Genomic DNA, 19654 nt, shown 5'->3' on the forward strand with positions numbered 1-19654 from the left:
CGTACCACCACAACACAACGTCGTCGCCGTTTTGTGCAATGCGTTCGCCTCTGGAAACGTTGTTCTGCCATTACAGGAAAGTCGAACGTCTTCCTTTGGAGGTTCTCTGTCACGTATATACGCATAACACACTGTGTTGTGTTCCTCGTCGGATTACATTGATGCACGTTCACGAAACACATTGGCTGCTTCCATATAAAAGTGCATTTCTTTTGACGTTTTTCCTGCCAAAACAACACAATTGCTACAACGAATGCACCGCGTTCCAGATGGGTTCTACGTTGACAAACGTTGCAAATAACATTTAATAATGGCTGTCCAAGATGGCGGGGGCATGGCGGACTGGCACTGGTTTGATGTGTTACATCGCATCACTTTGGTGTGGTGAAATCGTGTATTTGTTGGGCTCTGCTGTGCATTAGGATGTTTTACTTGTGTAGCCATTTTCGTTCCAGGGTCCTTTTTGTTTACGTTTTCCCTTGTCTGCCTTTTCTGTAGTAAAGCTTCGTTTGAAACAAGCACACCCACACCCAGCGCACTATTGAGCTAATCGGGCGCAAACGATATTTTTTTGCGCCGGGTCTTTCAATTGCTGCATGTGTGCAAAGGTGATGCTCACTTTTAAGGAGCCATCAATGAATATGCTCGCTAGGTGGTGTAGGATACCAAGGATGTGCTGACTGCTCATGTTGCTGCACATGGGCCTACAGGAAACCTTGTCAGAATAACTGTCAACGAGCTCGAGTGATTAGTCCACTAGCTGGTGCAAAACTCATCCTCTTTCCAGTCAACAATGATTTATAAAAACAAACAAACAAACAAAAAAAAAACAGAATTTGTTGATTGTGTTTCCTATGTGGCACGTCTGTGTTCGGACACGGAGCAGGAACATTCTGGTCCCTCTGCAGCTGCCTGTTCTACCGGGCCCGTTGAACAGAGTGTCACTGCTAACCTATGTCAAAGCATGCCTTATTTGAACGGAAATCAATTGCACAAGGTACTCTCCTTACTTCCTGTTGAAGTACCCTTGAGCAATGCACAGGTGGTCCTCGGGTTACAAGTTCCGTTGCTATACACAGCGATGTAAGTCAAGGTTTGGTGTAAGTCTGACCTTTTATACCTAAAATTACAGCAATCCCTCGCCACTTCGCACTTAGCGGGGCTTCACTGTAGCGTTTTTGAAAATATATGAACTCATTCAATCTCAGCCATTTCAAAAGACAGCCCCATCAGTACCGGCCGTTTAAGACGATTTTGACCGATCTTTCAAGGCACACAGTATATTGTGTTCTATGGTTATATAAACATGGACCCTGCCAAAAGAAAGATTAGACTCTCGTCTTTCATCAGGGGGAAAAAAAAAGTTTGGTTATACCTTTTTCCGTTCTTTAGTAATCAGCAGTAGAACAAAGGTAAGTTTCAGGAAAATATCAGTTCCCAACAAGAAAAGGGAAAACAGATTTTTTGTGAAGATACATTTCAAGCATAACTTTCATGTTGACACAAATATTCATTTGCTTTTGTGACAGCTCAAATATCTAAACGACTATACCAACATAAACAACGCAAAAAAGGAGTTGTTTTACATCAAAATAATTTATTTACAAATATAACACTATGAACTATTTACAGTTTTCACATTTGGAACTCAACTACATATGTGCACGTGTTTGCTTGCGTGTGTGCGAGTTTGTATGCGTTAAACTTTCCCGACAATGGTAACTTTCTGCACACTACACTCCTCCGTGCTCTCCAACTTCCTCCTTCCTCTCTTCTGTGTTTCCTGCACCGTTATGAGCGCTGCCGAGCTCTTATCACATGCACTTCTGCCACCTAGTTGCCGTTTTTATGGTTTAAAATCGCTCTACAGTGGTGCTGAGTAGCATCACCTCTTCTTGACGCTTGTGCAAAAAAAAACAAAACATCTAAATACGTCTTTCTATTGAATGAGTTGCTAAACAGTACTGTTTTGTGGTTGAATACGGAAAATTTTATGTATTTTTTTGTCTAAATTAAGCATTGCAACGCATCAAATGGCTGAATGTAGTAAAATACATATCAGGAATTCAGAAGACTCATTCAAAAACGTGATGACATGTAGTATTGTACACTGGTTACCAGATGTCAGTAACGTTACTGTAATGTTCGGTGAGACACACAAGCATCAGACTTGATCAACAACAGTGTTTTATTGCATGTTTGCGTTACCTCACAACAGACACTAATCCCTAAGACGGGCTAGTGTTGCGGCCATAACCCACGCCGAGCTCAAACTCAACTCTGAACCCCTGACGTCACTTCCTGTCCGCCCCAACTCAACTCCCTGAGCACCTGAACACATTTACAGCAACACACACGAGTCTTATTTGTCTGACATATCTTATTTTCTCATTATGTGTACTTTATTGGGTAATATGTGTGTAAAGGTGACTGTAGGGGTGTAATTTTATGCCTAGAGGGCTCTAATAATGTTAAAAAACGTATTTAGAAGCTCGTAAACTAGTTTTATATGCTATAATTATGAAAATATTCCGTTTGTAAATAAGGACTCCTACTTCGAGGAAATGATCTTGTCTCGGTCGCGCCTGGAGCCAATTAACCACAATAAACGAAGGATTACTGTATCCCTAAATTAACTCCCAAGTCTTAGTGTACACAGAACACATGAATGACATAACATATAGTAATAAAAAAAATAAATGCAAGTAACAGCTCCTTTTACTCTGTGGCTTATTGGGAGGAGAAAGTCGAAGAGGCAGGAGAACAAATAAAATAACAAGACTACTGTGCTGCTTAGTTATTACTGTCACTTTCATAGGAGCAGATGCTTTAACATGCTGAAGGATACGATTTTTATTCTTAATGATGGTCGTGATAGTCAAACGTTTAATACCACAATTGCAGCCAGTATTGGCGTGTGTTTCTCCTGGCTGCTGGTCGTGGCTTTTCTTTTTCTCTGCGCATTCCCACCAGAAGGGCCTCTCTTATGCTTGGGAGACGCAATCAAGTGCAAAGAGCTAATTAATAAGTGACGGTATCCACTCCGTGTAGCTTTCAATGAGGCAAACTATTCATGCGAGGTGCACGAGACGAGTACACACTGCATCCTTGCAGCGTCCAGCATGTATTCGTCCACTGCGTGTGCTGTAACTAGTTTTCCGCCCTTTGCAGAAAAAAAAATAAGACAATTTATTACTTATTTTCAGGTAAAACAGCCTGCAAGCTGACATAGACCATTCCAAATGCACCTGACACGGAACTAAAGCATTGTTCCAGGACATCTATAATTAACAGACTTGTAATAAAGCCCACAGCCGTGCAAAAAGACATTGGTTGAGCAATAATGCGAAACAATAGCTGCCCGACCTACTGTAGCGTAGTACAGTGACATTTGCACTAGCCAACATTCCATGTGGCTGCTTCAAGGTTCTGTCACTAAATAATGAAGGTCCTCCATTGGCTTTGTACTGTGCATTGTAGGCAGGAAGTTTCTGGATGGGACTTTTGGAGGTACTTTTGGGACATATTCCTATGTCGTGTGGCAAAATAATTTTGTGTTTAGCATGACATTACGCTTTCTGGTGTAGCTTCTGTTCCAGTTGCTTATTTGCATATTGCAGACATGCTTTTTCCGCCGCCACCGAGCACCGTGTATGTATACGTGACTGACGTGATGGTTCGTGGTGTCCATAGGCTTCTTGTTTTTTCTCCCCAGGCTGTCCGCTGCTACGATTCGCTCATCCTCAAGGCGGAGGGCAAAGTAGAGCCTGAAGTGTTCTGCCAGCTTGGTCACTTCAACCTCCTTTTGGAGGATTACCCAAAAGGTGAGCACCAGGCCCGTCGGCAGCTTGACTGGCATCTATGGCTTCCTTACCTGCCCTTTGGTTCCTCTAAACCCCTTCCTCTTCTCTTCCAATGACAGCATTATCGGCATACCAGAGGTACTACAGTTTACAGCCAGACTACTGGAAGGTAAGCCAGCACAGCTACTGTACGCTCACATTCTCCACAGCACATCTTATGCTTGTAGTGATGATGAGACTATTTTTGTATTTTATTTGTCTCAATAAAAGTCTTTTAATCTCACTCAGAATGCTGCCTTTCTATATGGTTTGGGAATGGTCTACTTCCACTACAACGCCTTTCAGTGGTGAGTAGTGTCGCATGTGATCATTTATCAGACCTTCCAGGATTCTGCTGGCTTTTTTGTGATTGCTGTGGCCTAAAACGCCTGGTTTTGTAGCAGTTTTTTAAAATACTCTTTAAAGGCACGTGTTTTTCAATAACGTTGTATCAGCTTGTGATTTTATTAACGTATCAATGTTTTGACCGTTCTTTGTAACCTTTTTCAAATCAAATTTCAACAACTCTAACAAAATATGCTTAATGTGCATATGAAACTCAAGTGCAGAGCACATTTTTGAACATTAACAGCAATTTACCAGGCCCCCTTAGGATCTTGCGGGCCTTTTTTTTCAGATGCCTGATCTGGCGAGAGTTTAGAAGGAAGTTGCAGTGTTTTTTTTCCCAGTGTTTGATGTGATCAAATTGTGGGAGAAAGTGAAAGTTGCAATAAATTGTTGTGATTTTCCCTGTGTGTCATTATAGTAGGGAAATTTGTTGACAGGTAATTAATGAACCCCCTGCAATTAAGCAACGACAAATGAGTGAGCCATGTGCAGCGGATTGTGGCCCGGGCCGCACTTTGGCCACCACTGCTTGTGTGATCTTGGGGGGGTTGGGCGTGCGGCGTCGGCTCTGTGAGCAAACCACAACTCTATTTGGCTTGTTGGCTTTTAGTGTCACGGGCGAGCAATGGTGGCTAAAGAGAAAGGGGCCGGCCAGTGTCAACAGTCAGCCCTAACGATCCGCACAAGGTGCACGTTGCAGGGCGAGGTGAGCTGGTGTAGCGTGCGCTTGCATCTACCGGTCAGGTTTAACCGACTGGGCTCCAGGCTGGGGCTTGCGGGTTGCGTGCGTGGGGAGCAGAGAGGCGTATGGGCGTGTTGAGTGGTCAAAATGCTTGCCTGTTGGTAACTCTCCTGTCATGGAGGGCACTGATGCGGTAATACTTTTATTTTTCTTAATATTTTCATGATTGACTGGTTCATGGAGATCAACAGGTTGGCGACCCCTGCTGTGAGGAAAGACTAAAAATGATATCTCACCCTTCACATGACAGAGAATAAAAGAAAAGCTTTTGTAGTTAAAAAAAAAAAAAAGATTTATGCTTATCAGAGATGTTTTGATCTGCATTTTTTGGCTTCCAATCAGATTTTTTTTTCTCTCTCTCTTTTTTTAATAATAAGCTTTTATTACGAACATGATTTTGAAGATTTTGCTTTTTTTATTACACAGCATGACCAACAATATTGTTTGACTTTTGTGGCAAACCTCTGAGAGTCAGGTTCCTAATCCACAAAAATATCCAATAAAAGATAAAATTGGAAATAACGGCCATGCAAAATACTTTTAGGGTAGGACTAATCATTTGACATAGTTATAGATCCAATTTGTGGTGTGATTTTAGAATATATATGATTTTTTTTTTTTTTTGCAAAGTCTCTTAGGGCCCTATGAAATGCGTCTTTTTTTTCTTCCAAATTCCATTTTTTCCGTATACATTTTTTTAAAAGATTTCTCTTTCTTACCTTTTCCCATTATCCAATGACCAGCACAAAGTGTGTGCTCTTTGGGTTAGCGAATAAAATGTCCAGTAATTAAATGCAAAAATCCTTATATTTATTGATGCAATACATCAGTGGCCCATTTTGTCCAGTAATTGAGAAATGGATGTGGCTTGGCTAACGTTTCTAAGGGGATGTCAGCTTCAGCACACATTGCTACAAAATCTTCAACAAGCTGTAATGCCCGTGCTTGTGATTAAGGAAGATGTAGTCACAGATGCAACTCCAATTGCGTTATTAATGTAAGATATTATCATGACACTCTTTTTTTTTTTTTTTTTTTTTTTTTTGACACAATTAGAAAAATGTGACAGAGTGCTCTTATTTTGAAGGCTGAAAGCGTGTTGTATATGTTGAGAATGATAAGTGACGGCTGATACGAGCTGGGTGCAAGAATGAATGTGCCTCTCGTCTTTTTTCCACTCAGAATCTGCACGTTGTCAGTAAGCATTGTAAAATGGTCCTTACATTATAAAACGGTCCCTACATTAAAGTGGTAACAGACAGCATGGTGAAAACACTGTATACTTATCCAGCCTGAGTCATGCACACATACAACTGTATTAGCATGCTCTGCTAATCTGAGCTAACCCCGCTTAGCTTCCATTCACACTCCGGAACAAGAGTTTCCAAGGTTTTTCGCCGCCATTTCGTTTTGCAGACATGTCTGCATGATGGTGCTGCGTTTTCTTGTTCTTGCGGGTGGCGGGAGTCGAGTGACAACCAGCTTTGAGGCGTATTGCCGCACCTGCCATGTTGGAGTGTGGCCCAGAGTTCCGAACGTTATACGGCAGCCGCTCCCAATCCTGAAGATCACACACACTGCACGTTGTTTACGCCCACTTAGGCAGGTGACATGCGCGTTTGAGCGCTAGTCAAGGACAAATTGGATTGGCCAAAATGTGCGGGACAGTGGCGGGTGCTTGGTCGTTTTTTTAGTTGGATTTGAGAGAATTGGCACAATTGAAACATTACAAAATCCGGGAGGTGTCTGACAGAACCACAGTGTGAATTGATGCAGGTTGAGAGAGTGCACACAATATACAGTGGATGTTTTAAAATTCTAGCTTTACATGCAGAAAGCAATTCCAAATATAAATTCATCATATAAATGATGACTGAACGGGGAAAAATGAACACTTAAGATGTATAAACCCCTCAATAACCCAAAATGGAGCCACAAACAGATGCAAGTGCCAGCATTTGATAGAGAAGGTGAGAAACGCTACTGAATTCAAGAAATAACTCATGACAAAACACAAAGGTACAAAGGTGGCGTCAGTGTTGATCTCGCTGCCACATCATGTCTTTGGGAACAGTCACGTCTTCAATGAAGGTAAAAGTAACGTTAAAGTGGTCATGGCACCAAAAAAAAGTGTTGGGGGGGGACAATAACAAAATGAAAGTACTTGTTTAATAAAACATATTTGTCATACTGTTGTCATGGATAAACAGCTATGAAATAGGCGTTAAATGAAGTGGTGATTTTGACATGGTTTGTACACACTGCCCAGCCAGAACACATTCCGGGAACCAGATTCAAACACATGCAGCCATGAACTGGCAGCGAAGCCAAGAAAGTGGCATATTCACAACAATAACACAATAATAGCATTCACAGATATTGTGTTGTGATAATACACACAAAATAATGGCCACAAGTATGTTTCCTTGACTGTCAGTAAGTAACACAAGACACCTGCAAAATAAAAGATCAGTGACCAGCGATCGCTGCTTGTTTAGCCCTGGAATGAAATCCCATACTGTTATTCTAAGATTCCTAAAATAGTAAAAAAATAATAATAATAATAATAACAATAAAATTTTAAAAAAATGGATTTACTTACTGAAACTGACAGATCAACATCAAGATGTGGCAGCAATTCACTTCAAGAACAAATGTGGGTGACACCGGCAACCAGGTGGAAACACAGGTATGAACGCACGCGAAGAAAGTGACATATTCACAACAATAACATTCACTAATAGGGTTGCGAGGAGTATACAGTATGTTTTACTGGCAGTGATAGCCACAACAAATACCACATTAGCCGCCTATCTAGCGCATCAGTTAGGAATTAGTGTCGCATTAGCACTTCAGCGTGGGACTGTCCGTTTTAGACATCACTTGCTCCGCCTCATCCAGACCCAGTAGAAGTAACAAAAATGTAAAAAAAAAAAAAAAAAAAAAAAGGTAAATATTCAAGCACACATCTAACACAGGAAATACGCCTTTCAGTGTTATTTTTCACGGCGGAAAGAAGATTAGCATGTGTTTTTTGTGTCATGAGCACTTTTAGCTGTTCATTTATTCCTGTTATTCAAATTTGCATGAACTGGTGCGATCACAACACAGTGACGGTGTAAAACAGCTAAACGCTGCAGAGTGAAGCCATAGTTGAGCATCATTGATGGGTAAAGCAATAGCGCTCTATTCAGCTGTCAATGTTTATTGGCTAATGCCAGTTCTCTCCGTTCATTCCACTGTATAACCAAAGCGCAGACAGATGCAGAGTGAACCCCCTTGTCATCCAGCCTGTGTGGCACAGAGAGACAAGCAGATGAAACACACGCATACATGCACATTTCAATTTATCAAGGGTGTCGTAATTATTAACCTTTTTTTTTTTATCGATTTCTTGATTATCATGACAGGCCCAAGTATAGCCATTTTCACATCGCTTCAGAGGTGTTCAATGGGATTCAAGTCTGCTGTGTAGGCCACTCAAGGACATTTCACAGATGTCCTCAAGCCACCTTTGCTATCTTGGCCATGTGTTTCAGTTCGTTGTCCTGCTAAAAGATGAACCGTCACCCCGGTCTGAGGTCAAGGGCGCTCTGGAGCAGGTTTTGAGCCAGTATTTCTCTGTACAGTACATTGCTGCAATTCATCTTTCCCTCTAATCTGACTGGTCCACCAATTCCTGCTGATGGAAAAACATCCCCACAGCATGATGTCACCACTATGCTTCACCATTTTGTCCCTTTTTACCACGATAATGAAAAATTGTTGAGTCAATTGACAACAGTTTGTAACAGGCTCAGCCTGTCGATGCCAGCATGTGCTCACCTTTCCATCTCATTGTCGTTTGGCTTTTCTGGCATCTTTGTTTACACATTTTGCCTGGACGTCACTGTACCTCACTGGCAGCAGCTAGCTAGCTAGTTTTCCGCCTAGCCTCTGGTCTTCGGAGTCCTCACATCTGCTGTTTGCCTCGTTTTAATAGTTATTACACAGTTTTTAAAGGGTCGCTGACATAATTTGTCAACTTTGCTTACGTATGAGTGCTATCATTCAGCTACACAAACATAGCGGTGTACGAGACAGGGGATGTTTACAGTGAATATTGCGAAAATTTGAGCAATGTTGTCGATAGTGTGAGGAGGAATGAAGGGAGAAACACTTGGAGATGAAATAGAAAACTTTTAGAACATGGATTTAAGCGTAAGGACATGGAGATGATTAGTTTCCTTCAAAACAAAGAATGGTAAGTGTAAATTACTCTGGAGTTGCTTGAATTGTATTGTTTTAAATCACTTTATTAATGAGCGTAAAGGGATCTTTATAGCCTGATTTATTTCATATTTGTCACTGTCACAATCGCCTCCGCCCCCCACCGTCAATATATCGATGTGAAAAAATGTTTATATAACATGTATAATGCTTTGCAGCCTTGTTTAATCGAATGATTAAAAAAGAAAAAAGTCAATTTTGCCAGCTTCGATAAATTGACATGTGCATGCGTGTTTGTCTCTCTCGTTACCGCACAGGATGGATGTCAAGAGGGTTCACTCTGCACTGTGGTGAACTTGGTTTCACGTTGAATTTTCGTCTGTTAATTTCACATTGGCATTTGAATATTCGGCTTCATAGCAACAGCGGTAGTTCCCCCTCACTGTGCCCGGACTGCTATGTCATGGTGCCGGGAGCTGGCACGGGACGTTGTTGTTTATACTAGGGACAGCCTGTATCCCCCGCGGCACAACACGGGTGTCGGCCTCTCAGAGACGATAGGACAAAGACTTTCGGAAGCCAAAAGTAAACACACACTGAGCTAGCATGCTAACTAGCTAGCTCGCTGGGAGGGAGCTAAGCTACCAGGCAAGAGAGTGGAAAACATGGCCTCTCTCGCTTTCTTCTTTTTCTGTGATCTCACACCAGTCCAATTTAGTTGAGTTGAAGGAGTGCCAAAAAAACGTACATCCACCCGTACAAATTATTGTTCATTTCACGCTGGCAGTTGAATATTCCGCTCTGTAGCAACAGCGGTAGTTCCCCCTCACTGGTGCGGAGCTCGCACGGGAAGTGTCACACTAATCACTGGTTAGGGACCGTCAATAAATTACTATTGCGTTGAGAGTTTGTTTAAAAAAAAAAAAAGCAAAATATTGAAATATCGTGGGGCAACAGGCAGGGTACACCCTGGACTGGTTGCCAGCCAATCGCAGGGCACATATAGACAAACAACCATTCACACTCACACCTATGGACAATTTAGAGTCGCCAATTAACCTCATCTGCATGTTTTTGGAATGTGGGAGGAAGCCGGAGAAAACCCACGCACACACGAGGAGAACATGCTCCACACAGAAATGCCCAGGGGAGAATCGAACCCAGGTCTTCCCGATCTCCAAGCTGTTACTGTGTTGGCCAACGTGCTAACCACTAGACCACCGTGCGGCCCTGTAAAGCAACCCATGAACTGTTATATAACCATTTCAAATGATGAGTCCTACTCAAAGTATTTTGCATGCTCATTTTCCCCCAATTTTATCTCTTGTTGAATTTTTTTTAATTTTAATTTTTTTTTTATTTTGCTCTTGAGACATTTGTTTATTTTGATATGATGTACTTGCTGGTCTAGTGGTTAGCATGTTGGCCTCACAGTCAGGAGATCGGGTTCGAATCTCCGCTTGGGCATTTCTGTGTGGAGTTTGCATGTGCGTGCGTGCATGGGTGCGTGCGTGCGTTTTCTCCGGGTAATCCAGTTTCCTCCCACATTCCAAAAACATGCATGTTAGTTTAATTGGCGACTCTAAATTGTCCATAGGTATGAATGTGAGTGTGAATGGTTGTTTGTCTGTATGTGCCCTGCGATTGGCTGATGACCAGTCCAGGGTGTACCCCACCTGTCGCCCGAAGTCAGCTGGGATAGGCTCCAGCGTACCCCCGCAACCCTAATGAGGAGAAGCGTCATAGAAAATTGATGGATTGATGATGTACTTGCATTATTATGCCATATAATTAATGAAAAAACGGTCCCAAAAATCTTAATACTATCCATTATCGACAATCATTTGAGGGCAATTATCGTCCAGCAAAATTTATCGTGACATGCTTACTTGTCGCTATGGTGAACTAGTGTCCTGAATACATTATGTAAACGAGACATGACTTGCTCTGTCCTGGGGCAACTTTGACATAGTAATCGTTCTTGTCTCCTGTGTACCGGCCGGTCCTATTCCGCTGGCGGAATAGCCTTATTTTTCAAAATGTGTTCATACCGTACTGTCAAGCCAAATGCTTCTTGTAAAGGTGTTCCTTCAAAGCAGTCATTAGTGACATTATTGCTGAAAAGAAAAAGAGCTCGAGGTGGGCTTTCATCTGACTCTCTTCCTCTGTGCTTTCTTCGTCCATTTTGTCTTAAACCTTCCTCTTTTGGAAAAGAAAACGAACTTGCAGTATGACTCGGATATTGTGCACATCCAGCAGTAACACAACCCTTTGGCGTGACTACTATTTTGATGAAAAATATACTGAACCAAGTCGGCAATTTACCTCAAGAAGAGTTTGTTTCCTCTGCTTTAGCTGAGAGGTGTCACCCCGATGACGTCCGGAAACGAGACTGAACAGCGAGGGCTAGTTTGTCTTGGCTGGCGCCATGAACTATGAATATAATTTTTGCAAATTAACAGTTCGCTTTCAAAAATCGAACAATGTAGAACAAAATTACAAACAATATGTAACATATTTAAGCAAAGTTGATGAATCATGCCAGGGACACTTCAAGCTTGCGGTGTGCAAACTTTCTGACTCGTGGGCCACATTGGGTTAAAAAAAATTTGGCCGATGGGCTGCCCATATATGGTTGGTCATCAAAGAGAACAACACACTTATTCACGGTGCAACAAAACGAAAACATAACACATCCACAGCAAGTTAATGTCTGTCATAATGAACTACTACTACTACGTGAGTGATAAACAGCTAAGCAGTAAACATTGCACATAACTTTAAATTGTTATTTACAAGTGCCTGCAAGGCATGCTGGGTAGTTCAGCGGCCACAACAATTTGAGCTATTAACATTTAACATTTGCTATCAAGTGTACTGTATGTTAACGTCCCTCATTGTTTACTTCCCTGACGACCTCCTCAACATATTTAGCAATCAAGCAAAAATGCAGCAAAAATGTTGAGTGCCACAAGCTATATGGGTGTAATTTTGGCATGGGTATTTTGGCTAGATATTTATTTGTATGCCCACATGATGCAGTAGGTAGGTTACGTTGTGCGTCACTTGTGTGTTGATGTGTCGTGTTGTTTGGGTCATCTTTTTGCACAAGCTACAGATTGCATCTATTTCCTGTACGACTCAAGTGTGCCACAATAGCACCGCAAGTCAAGTCGCCGGATACAGCTTCAATGTTAAATGTTTAAAAAAAAAAAAAAAAGGATGTTGGAAGCGCCAGGTGGGCCAGATTAAGAAGCCTGGCGGGCCTGACGTGACCCGCGGGCCGCAGTTTTCCCCACCCCTGCTTTAAGCACCAACCTCAGCTGCTGCGTGTGCGTTTTATTGTTGAAATTCACAGCATTTTCTGAAAGCTGTCTTGCTTTTCTCCATCGTTCTTCCCTCCACCAGGGCGATCAAAGCATTCCAGGAAGTGTTGTACATTGACCCGGGCTTCTCCCGCGCCAAGGAGATCCACCTTCGCCTGGGTCTCATGTTCAAAGTCAACACAGACTATGAGTCGAGCCTAAAGGTAGGCACACCCCTAAATTTGCCAAGACTGTGAACTAAGCTTTCCTAAAGTCTGCCCTTGATTTTCTCTCACAGCATTTTCAGCTAGCTTTGATTGACTCCAATCCCTGCACTTTGTCCAAAGCTGAAAGTAAGTCCTCATTTTCTAATTGGACTTTCTGGTGATGGATTTCATGGTCTGTAAATACGACAGCAGCATTTTCACATTCACAAAAATAATGAAAGTATAAGTTGTGTTAAACACAGAGCAGGATTGTTTTCTCTGGCCTGGGAGCAGTCTGCTGCTGGGGTTGCAGCTGGTTAGAATATTGTTAGAAAACTCGTAGATGCCTCATCTCCCCCACCTGCTTTGTGTTACCTTGGAGACAACGATATCCATTTTAGCCCAGCCTTTCACCGTTTCCCTTTGCCTGCTTGTGTGTCTCAGGCACACACACAAGGCAAGGGCAGCCCCTGTCTTTCTTCCCGTCTCTCTCCTCTTCCTCGCTCTATCTGCCGAGAGTCACTCAGGCAGCTTAGATCATCAGTGCAGCGCTCCACACACTGATAGGTGCTGCCGGGTGCGCCACCACCCGACTTCTCCGTAAGCCGACATCGGGCTTCTGTTTATTGACAATGTAGCAAAACTTTGCAAAGTGTGCAAAAGAGGAGGAGGAGGGAGAAGAAGACGACTACCTCCTTTAAATGCTCTTCAGTGTCTAATAACCTAACTCTGTTTTCTTTCCTCCTGCAGTTCAGTTCCACATTGCTCATTTATATGAGATTCAGGTAAGTGCTCGTCTTTCGCTATTGTCCTCTACCAAGGACACAATCATTGCTTTTGCACTTATTTTCACTGCAGCGTAGAGCTGCCACATTTTGCAGAATGCAGCATTACTACACTGTAAAGCTTTTATACGGTAACCCTGTGAAGTTGCAGGAAAAGCCCTTTTTTCTCTTGTTTTTGTCAAGTGCTAACAAATGAAAGCAGGGAGCGTGGTGTGTGTGTGAGTGGGTGGCAAATGCGGGAGGGGATAGGAGATTATTCCGAGCCGATCGACGGGGTTGCCACGGAAACAAGAAATTCTGCCGTCCCCTCTTTTGTATGCTGATGGTTTCTCTCAGTAGAGAAGTAATGTCGCTTATACTTGAGCAGCACCGCTTCCTGACTTATGTGCGTTGTGCCGTGTCACAACGCGTGTGTGCGTAGAATTGTCGGCTTTATGCATTATGCATTTAAGCATTATTTAATGGCGTAGGTAAGGAGGAAGATGATTGGTTTGTTTTGTTGTTGTACCAGGAAATAATGGCAAAGACAGATACTCAATACTTTCTGTACTTGTTGTGCTGCTTCTCCCATCCAGAAGAGATACCGGGCTGCCAAGGAGGCCTATGAAAGCCTTCTGCAGACAGAAGATCTTACTGCACAGGTGAAGGCCACTACTCTGCAGCAGCTTGGTAAGACACTTCTCAACATTCGCCACTTTTTTAATCTATCTGTGGTGTACAGTTGACAGACTTTAAATGGCTACTTTTTGTTGCCCAAGGCTGGATGCATCATATGGTGGAGCAGCTTGGTGATAAAGCCAACAGGGACAGCTATGCCATCCAGTGTCTGCAAAAATCTCTGGAGGCAGACCCCAACTCTGGGCAGTCGTGGTACTTCCTGGGCAGGTATGTGTCTTGCTTGTCATGCTCTGTATTGTTGCTCATTAAGAAAGTAAATGCATGTCCTCGTCCCATGACCTGGACAGCACAGTGGTGCGTTTTGGTGCAAGGTGATTCAGTGTCCTGTGCTTGGATGAACTTTTGTCTGGACACTCAGTTTTTCCCTTCACAGTGCACAAACATGTATGTTTGATTCATTGGAGACTTTAAATTGCTATTGGGTGCAGTATGTATATGAGTGTAAATGGTTGTGTGTCTGAATGTGCACTGTGATTGTCTGGCGACCAGTCCAGGGTGTACCATGCTTCTCATCCAAAGTCAGCTGGGATCCGCTCCAGCTCATCAATGATCTGTAACAGAATAAGAAGCAGAAAATGAATGAAGAGATGCCGACTCAAAGCGGTTCAGCTTTTCTGGTAGTTTTTGTTACTATATTTGAAATATTAACCTGGAGATTTCTCGTGCAGGTGCTACTCAAGTATTGGAAAGGTCCAGGATGCCTTCATCTCCTATCGGCAATCCATTGATAAATCTGAGGCCAGCGCCGATACCTGGTGCTCAATAGGGTAACAACTCATTTGTTTGAATCAAGACTTTTGTTCCATTACATTTATTGTTGATGTCCAATGAAAGCTTTGTATGTCACCAACACTTTTTAAAGTATATGTTTGTATTTTTAAGCAGACATCAGAATGCAAAAATGTGTTGTTGTTTTTCCCTAATACACTGCCTGATAAAGTGGTGTTTATACTTTTGCCTTCGCATTATCCCGCAGTTCGCCGTGGCAGGACACGCCTGAAAAGCGTGAAGACTAGTTTGCGCACAGGTTACACATTAGGCGAGCAATTTGTGACTGTAAATTGTGCACATTGGCACAAAATGCCACACGCCCGTATGACGTATTTACACCTAAGTCAACACCGCTTCCCACATCCGTGAAGCAGTGGTGGCATTATTTGGTCACACTTTGTCCCGTATACGCCATGCTACAGCCGGCATATCACCCCCTAGCTTCATGAATTTTTCTATTTGCAAGGGACCTACCAGATGTTGTACTCCAGAGCAGAAGCTCTCATTGCATTAAAGAAAAAGTATGTCTATATTATGATGCAGCTGCAGAAAAAGCAGGAAGAAGGCATAAACTAGAAAAAAAGAAAGCATGGACAGTGTGGGAGAGGAATTGCTGACTAGAAGATGCCGCTGTGGGCATTTTGAGTTGTTAACAGAACTTCACAAGGCTCCAAAAAGTGCTTGAGAATTCCCCCCCAAACTTGCTTCAAGAGGTGGTGGAAATGTTAACTTATTTTTGTGAATGAGACACGCAAAACTGCGTACTACTGTGAGGCAAAAATGTGTGCAAGTGTAAATGTGGCTTAATTATGAGTCTTGAATCATGCAGTGACAGTACATGGAAGACCGATTAAACTTGGATATCATGTGACACAGTGAAGTGGACTTAAATTACTTTCATTGGACAGCGACGTTTTGCACACATCACCTACACTCCCTGCATCTCACACCTTTGTCTTCCACCCAGAGTGTTGTACCAGCAGCAGAACCAGCCCATGGATGCGTTGCAGGCGTACATTTGCGCCGTGCAGCTGGATCACAGCCACGCCGCCGCCTGGATGGACCTGGGCACACTGTATGAGTCGTGCAACCAGCCGCACGACGCCATCAAGTGCTACGTCAACGCCACACGCAGCAAGGCGTGCACCAATGCCGCTGTGTTGACCCACCGAATCAAATGCCTGCAGGTGAGTGGAGAGAGAGAGGTGTGCAGCGATAGTGAACGTCTCTAGAAATCCAACGCTTGTTGCTGTCACTTGCGCATACCCACTTAGTTGGACACTGCTACTGTGGACAAGTCAGTGTAATGTAATATTTAATCATGTAGCTTGTAACAATGTCAGAATAACATGGTAAGGCCAGACATCCTGAGGCCTTACCAAAAAAGGAAGTAAAATATTAATAAGTAAGTTAGTTGTAACACAATGTAGTCCCTACTGCAACACCGTGGGAAATATTTAGGAGCCATTTACCTTCAAGGGACCTTATGAGCAAGCAACCTGTTGGCATCCCCTCATCTGCACTTTTTCCTACAAGCAAGTGTCATTTCCCTTCACATGTGCATGAGGCAATGTCACATTTCCACCAGTAAGCATTAAGACAAGCACAGCGGAGGCTTGTCCTAAAATGCCATGCTTGGGATTATTGTTGTTGAGTGTCATTCAGATACCTCCTTGTTTAAGTCACGCTGTTCACTCATGGCCAAGCAGCTCACTTGGCAAACCAGCTTCACTTGTGCTGTAAAATGTATCATTGCTGATCTTTTTTTTACTTTAAGGTCATCATTTTTTTGTTTTGGTTTGTTTTTTTTTTTTAGCTTTTTTTTTTTTTTGCAAAGAAGCCTTTTGTGTTTTTTATTCTTTTCTTTTTTTTTTTTTGTTTTTTCACGTCGTTTTCCATTCCCCTAGGCTCAGTTGAGTAACCCCCAGCTCAGTAGCCCTCAGAGTAAAAGTAAAATGCTCCCTCTTATTGAGGAGGCATGGAGTCTACCAATCCCGGCTGAGCTCACCTCCAGGCAGGGAGGCCTGAGCAGTGCGTCACAGCAGGTGAGAGACCAGATCCCTCCCCTTTTGACCCGAGACGCTCAAAACACATAATCCTAATGTACACGCCGACACTCCTGCAGGTCAACACATGCACTGTTGGGCACACCAATGGGTAACACTTGTGCTTGAACTACACCTCCTACAGTGCTTTGCAACCGCACAAATTGTTTCTTTCTGCCACTGCTTGAAGACATCTCTTCTAAAAACGTATTAAGATAGCATATTCAAATATGCAGGCCACAGTGCCCCTTATTTGCATGAGGAGAGCGTCTAGCCAAGTGTTACTCAGCCCCCCACCCCCTTTCTTTCCAGTAGTCACTCGACTTCACCCATCTTTCGCGGCTCAAGTTAAACGCTAAGCTCTCCACTCCCACCACCTTATCACGCTGGTATTACAACAAGGCATTAGAGCCGCACACTTTGACAAATCTGACAAATCCGCGTTAAAGGGGAAAACCTCTCCTCATTCGTACACATTCGTCTTTTCAAACAAGTCAAGCAGAAGCCTTCATAAATCTCACACTCTCTGCCTTTTGACCGCAGGTCACTGCCATGAATGAGGTTGTGCTGCGTTCAGTTTCTCTCTATCGCCCCCTAGCGTTCCATCATCTCTTATTCATCTCCGCCTGTTTCACAGTAGAAAGTTGAAGTAGTTTGTACTTGGTCATGCATGATCGACATGGTGTTTTTGAATGAGCTTCCATATGTCTACCAAGGTGTTTCACTGGGTCAGATGAGTTATCCTGAATTATTTTACTTTTTATATTCATACTGTGTCGTTTTCTATGGTTTGGCATCTGTAGAAGATTTTACAAAACACTGCTGATGTATGCTCTTTTGTAGGGATGCTGTAGTTAGGGGTGTCCTGATAACTTTTTCAATTCTGATACAATACCTATACTGCAGCTTCGAGTATCGGCCGTTATCAGCATCATAATACATTTATTGCTTGTTTTGTAATATCGAGTATTAGAAATGGCTTGATTAAGTGATATTACTCAGAGCAATAGTCAGCAACAGTGTGAGGGAAAACTGATCCATTTACTTGTTTGATCCACATGTAAACAAGGCTCGAGGTCCTGCATTAATCATTTAAACACAGCATTACTCACTAGCGACGGGCTATCCCGTTGTAACTAATAGCTTTTTGTCGTCCGGTTGGGAGTTTGTCACGCTTTGTAAATGTTTTGGAAAGCGTTGGTGGTTTGAGGGAGCCATGGTCTTGCAAAAATTATCATGCCGTGTTCTCCGATGCTGCTTAAATTGCGTTATGAGGCCGGTCGTAATAAACTTCCCCGGTTCTGTGCCACCACGGGAAACTTGTGCATGACAAGTTTTGCACTCAGCTGCAACAACTTTTGTCGGACTTCAACAAAAAAAACACTGCCACACAGTCGACATCACTCCTGCTCCTTGCTAAACATGGTAGCCCATGCTTGCTGTTGTGATCACATGGGTTCTGCATGCTGGATAGAAGTGCTGGAGCGGCGTATGGAATGGAATGGTTGTATCTTGGAGTGTTTATCAGAAATTTCAGATGCAGGCCGATATGATCCGATACCTGTTTTTTTTTAAATTATTTTTATTTTTATTTTTTTGCTGATAGTGGACAGATAACAATTGGACACCCCTAGCTGTAGTACTTTAATACACTGTTGAACCCATTACTTTGGAATTTAGTCCTTGCAGCAGCTCTAACGTTGTGTGCTGCCGTGTTTGACAGGAAGTAGCACCCATCCTTCTCCCCGGGGTTGCTTTGGCATGCGATGCTTTAGTTAAACATAGCATGATCCTGTAATAACCAGTGTGCCCCAGTTAAACATGTTCTAATGACACTATTTACATGCCAACAATACTCAGATTTGTATTTTCTGTTTGTCTTACTCTCAATCCTCTGCTTGGCTTTGCTTTTCCTCTCGCCTTGCCATAACAATGTTTCTTCATTGTATTTGTCCACCACGATTTCCCACTTATCAATTCTCTTTCACTTGTCTGTCTTTCTGCGCTTCGCACCTTCCGAACTATTCTTCAACGATCTTTTATTACATTAACACCTCCAACTTTTTACTCCTCCTTTTGTTTCATTTTGCCTTCGCTTCCCCTTCTCCCTGTCCTCCTCCAGGCCTGTAAACCCAACCACACTGCAGAGGGTGGTGGTTCAGGTCAGTCTCTGCCTCCTCACGTGGCCGCACTAGGCCAAACAGAGGACCAGTCCTGCCCAGCCAAGAGGAAGCGAGCGTCTAGCCCCGCCAAGGTAAAAGCTCATGGTCATGGTCAGGTCAGTGTGTGTGTGTGTGTGTGTGTGTGTGTGTGTGTGTGTGTGTGTGTGTGTTTTTGTTTTTTTGTTTTTTTTTTTTTTTTACCTGCCCCTTTTTTCACCTTACATGTATTATTGCGTTCATTATAATCAGGGAGATTCCTGGGCCAGTAATCCAGTGCAGCAGCCTGTTCCCAACTGGTGCCTCTCCCCACAAAGGTTACAGGTTGGTATCTGCACTTTTATGTTCTTCCTGAGACCACTTCTGCTTTCTGCTTTTACATGGACTGTTTATTTATCTGTCGTCTGTAGTTATTGGAACAGCTGCGGAGCAATCGAGCCAGTCTGAGGCCCCCGCAGCTGCAGATGTTGGAGCAGCTAGAAGCTCAGTTTGCCATGATGCAGCAGCACCAGGTAAAAAAGGATGGCTTGTGAATGCATATGCAGCAAAAACATCTCCTGCTGA

At 43.0% G+C, this 19654-nt stretch overlaps 1 protein-coding gene across 3 annotated transcripts in view; it reads left to right on the forward strand.

Moving 5' to 3' along the window:
• The window catches only part of LOC129177467 (histone demethylase UTY-like), a 33465-nt gene that overhangs the window by 1296 nt on the left and 12515 nt on the right, over positions 1–19654 (forward strand). Inside the window, exons 3-16 of one of the 3 annotated variants that reach the window (XM_054768693.1) lie at positions 3716–3824; positions 3923–3972; positions 4092–4150; positions 12550–12670; positions 12745–12799; positions 13403–13437; positions 14013–14106; positions 14196–14322; positions 14784–14882; positions 15854–16073; positions 16794–16931; positions 19054–19185; positions 19343–19414; positions 19501–19602. In XM_054768693.1, the coding sequence (XP_054624668.1) occupies positions 3716–3824; positions 3923–3972; positions 4092–4150; positions 12550–12670; positions 12745–12799; positions 13403–13437; positions 14013–14106; positions 14196–14322; positions 14784–14882; positions 15854–16073; positions 16794–16931; positions 19054–19185; positions 19343–19414; positions 19501–19602 (1413 nt within the window). Of the gene's footprint in view, positions 1–3715; positions 3825–3922; positions 3973–4091; positions 4151–12549; positions 12671–12744; positions 12800–12832; positions 13253–13402; positions 13438–14012; positions 14107–14195; positions 14323–14783; positions 14883–15853; positions 16074–16793; positions 16932–19053; positions 19186–19342; positions 19415–19500; positions 19603–19654 lie in introns of those variants that run through there. The other 2 variants (XM_054768778.1, XM_054768863.1) reach the window with 2 other exon arrangements.

Source organism: Dunckerocampus dactyliophorus, chromosome 1 (assembly GCF_027744805.1).
Source record: "Dunckerocampus dactyliophorus isolate RoL2022-P2 chromosome 1, RoL_Ddac_1.1, whole genome shotgun sequence".
NCBI lineage: Eukaryota > Metazoa > Chordata > Actinopteri > Syngnathiformes > Syngnathidae > Dunckerocampus > Dunckerocampus dactyliophorus.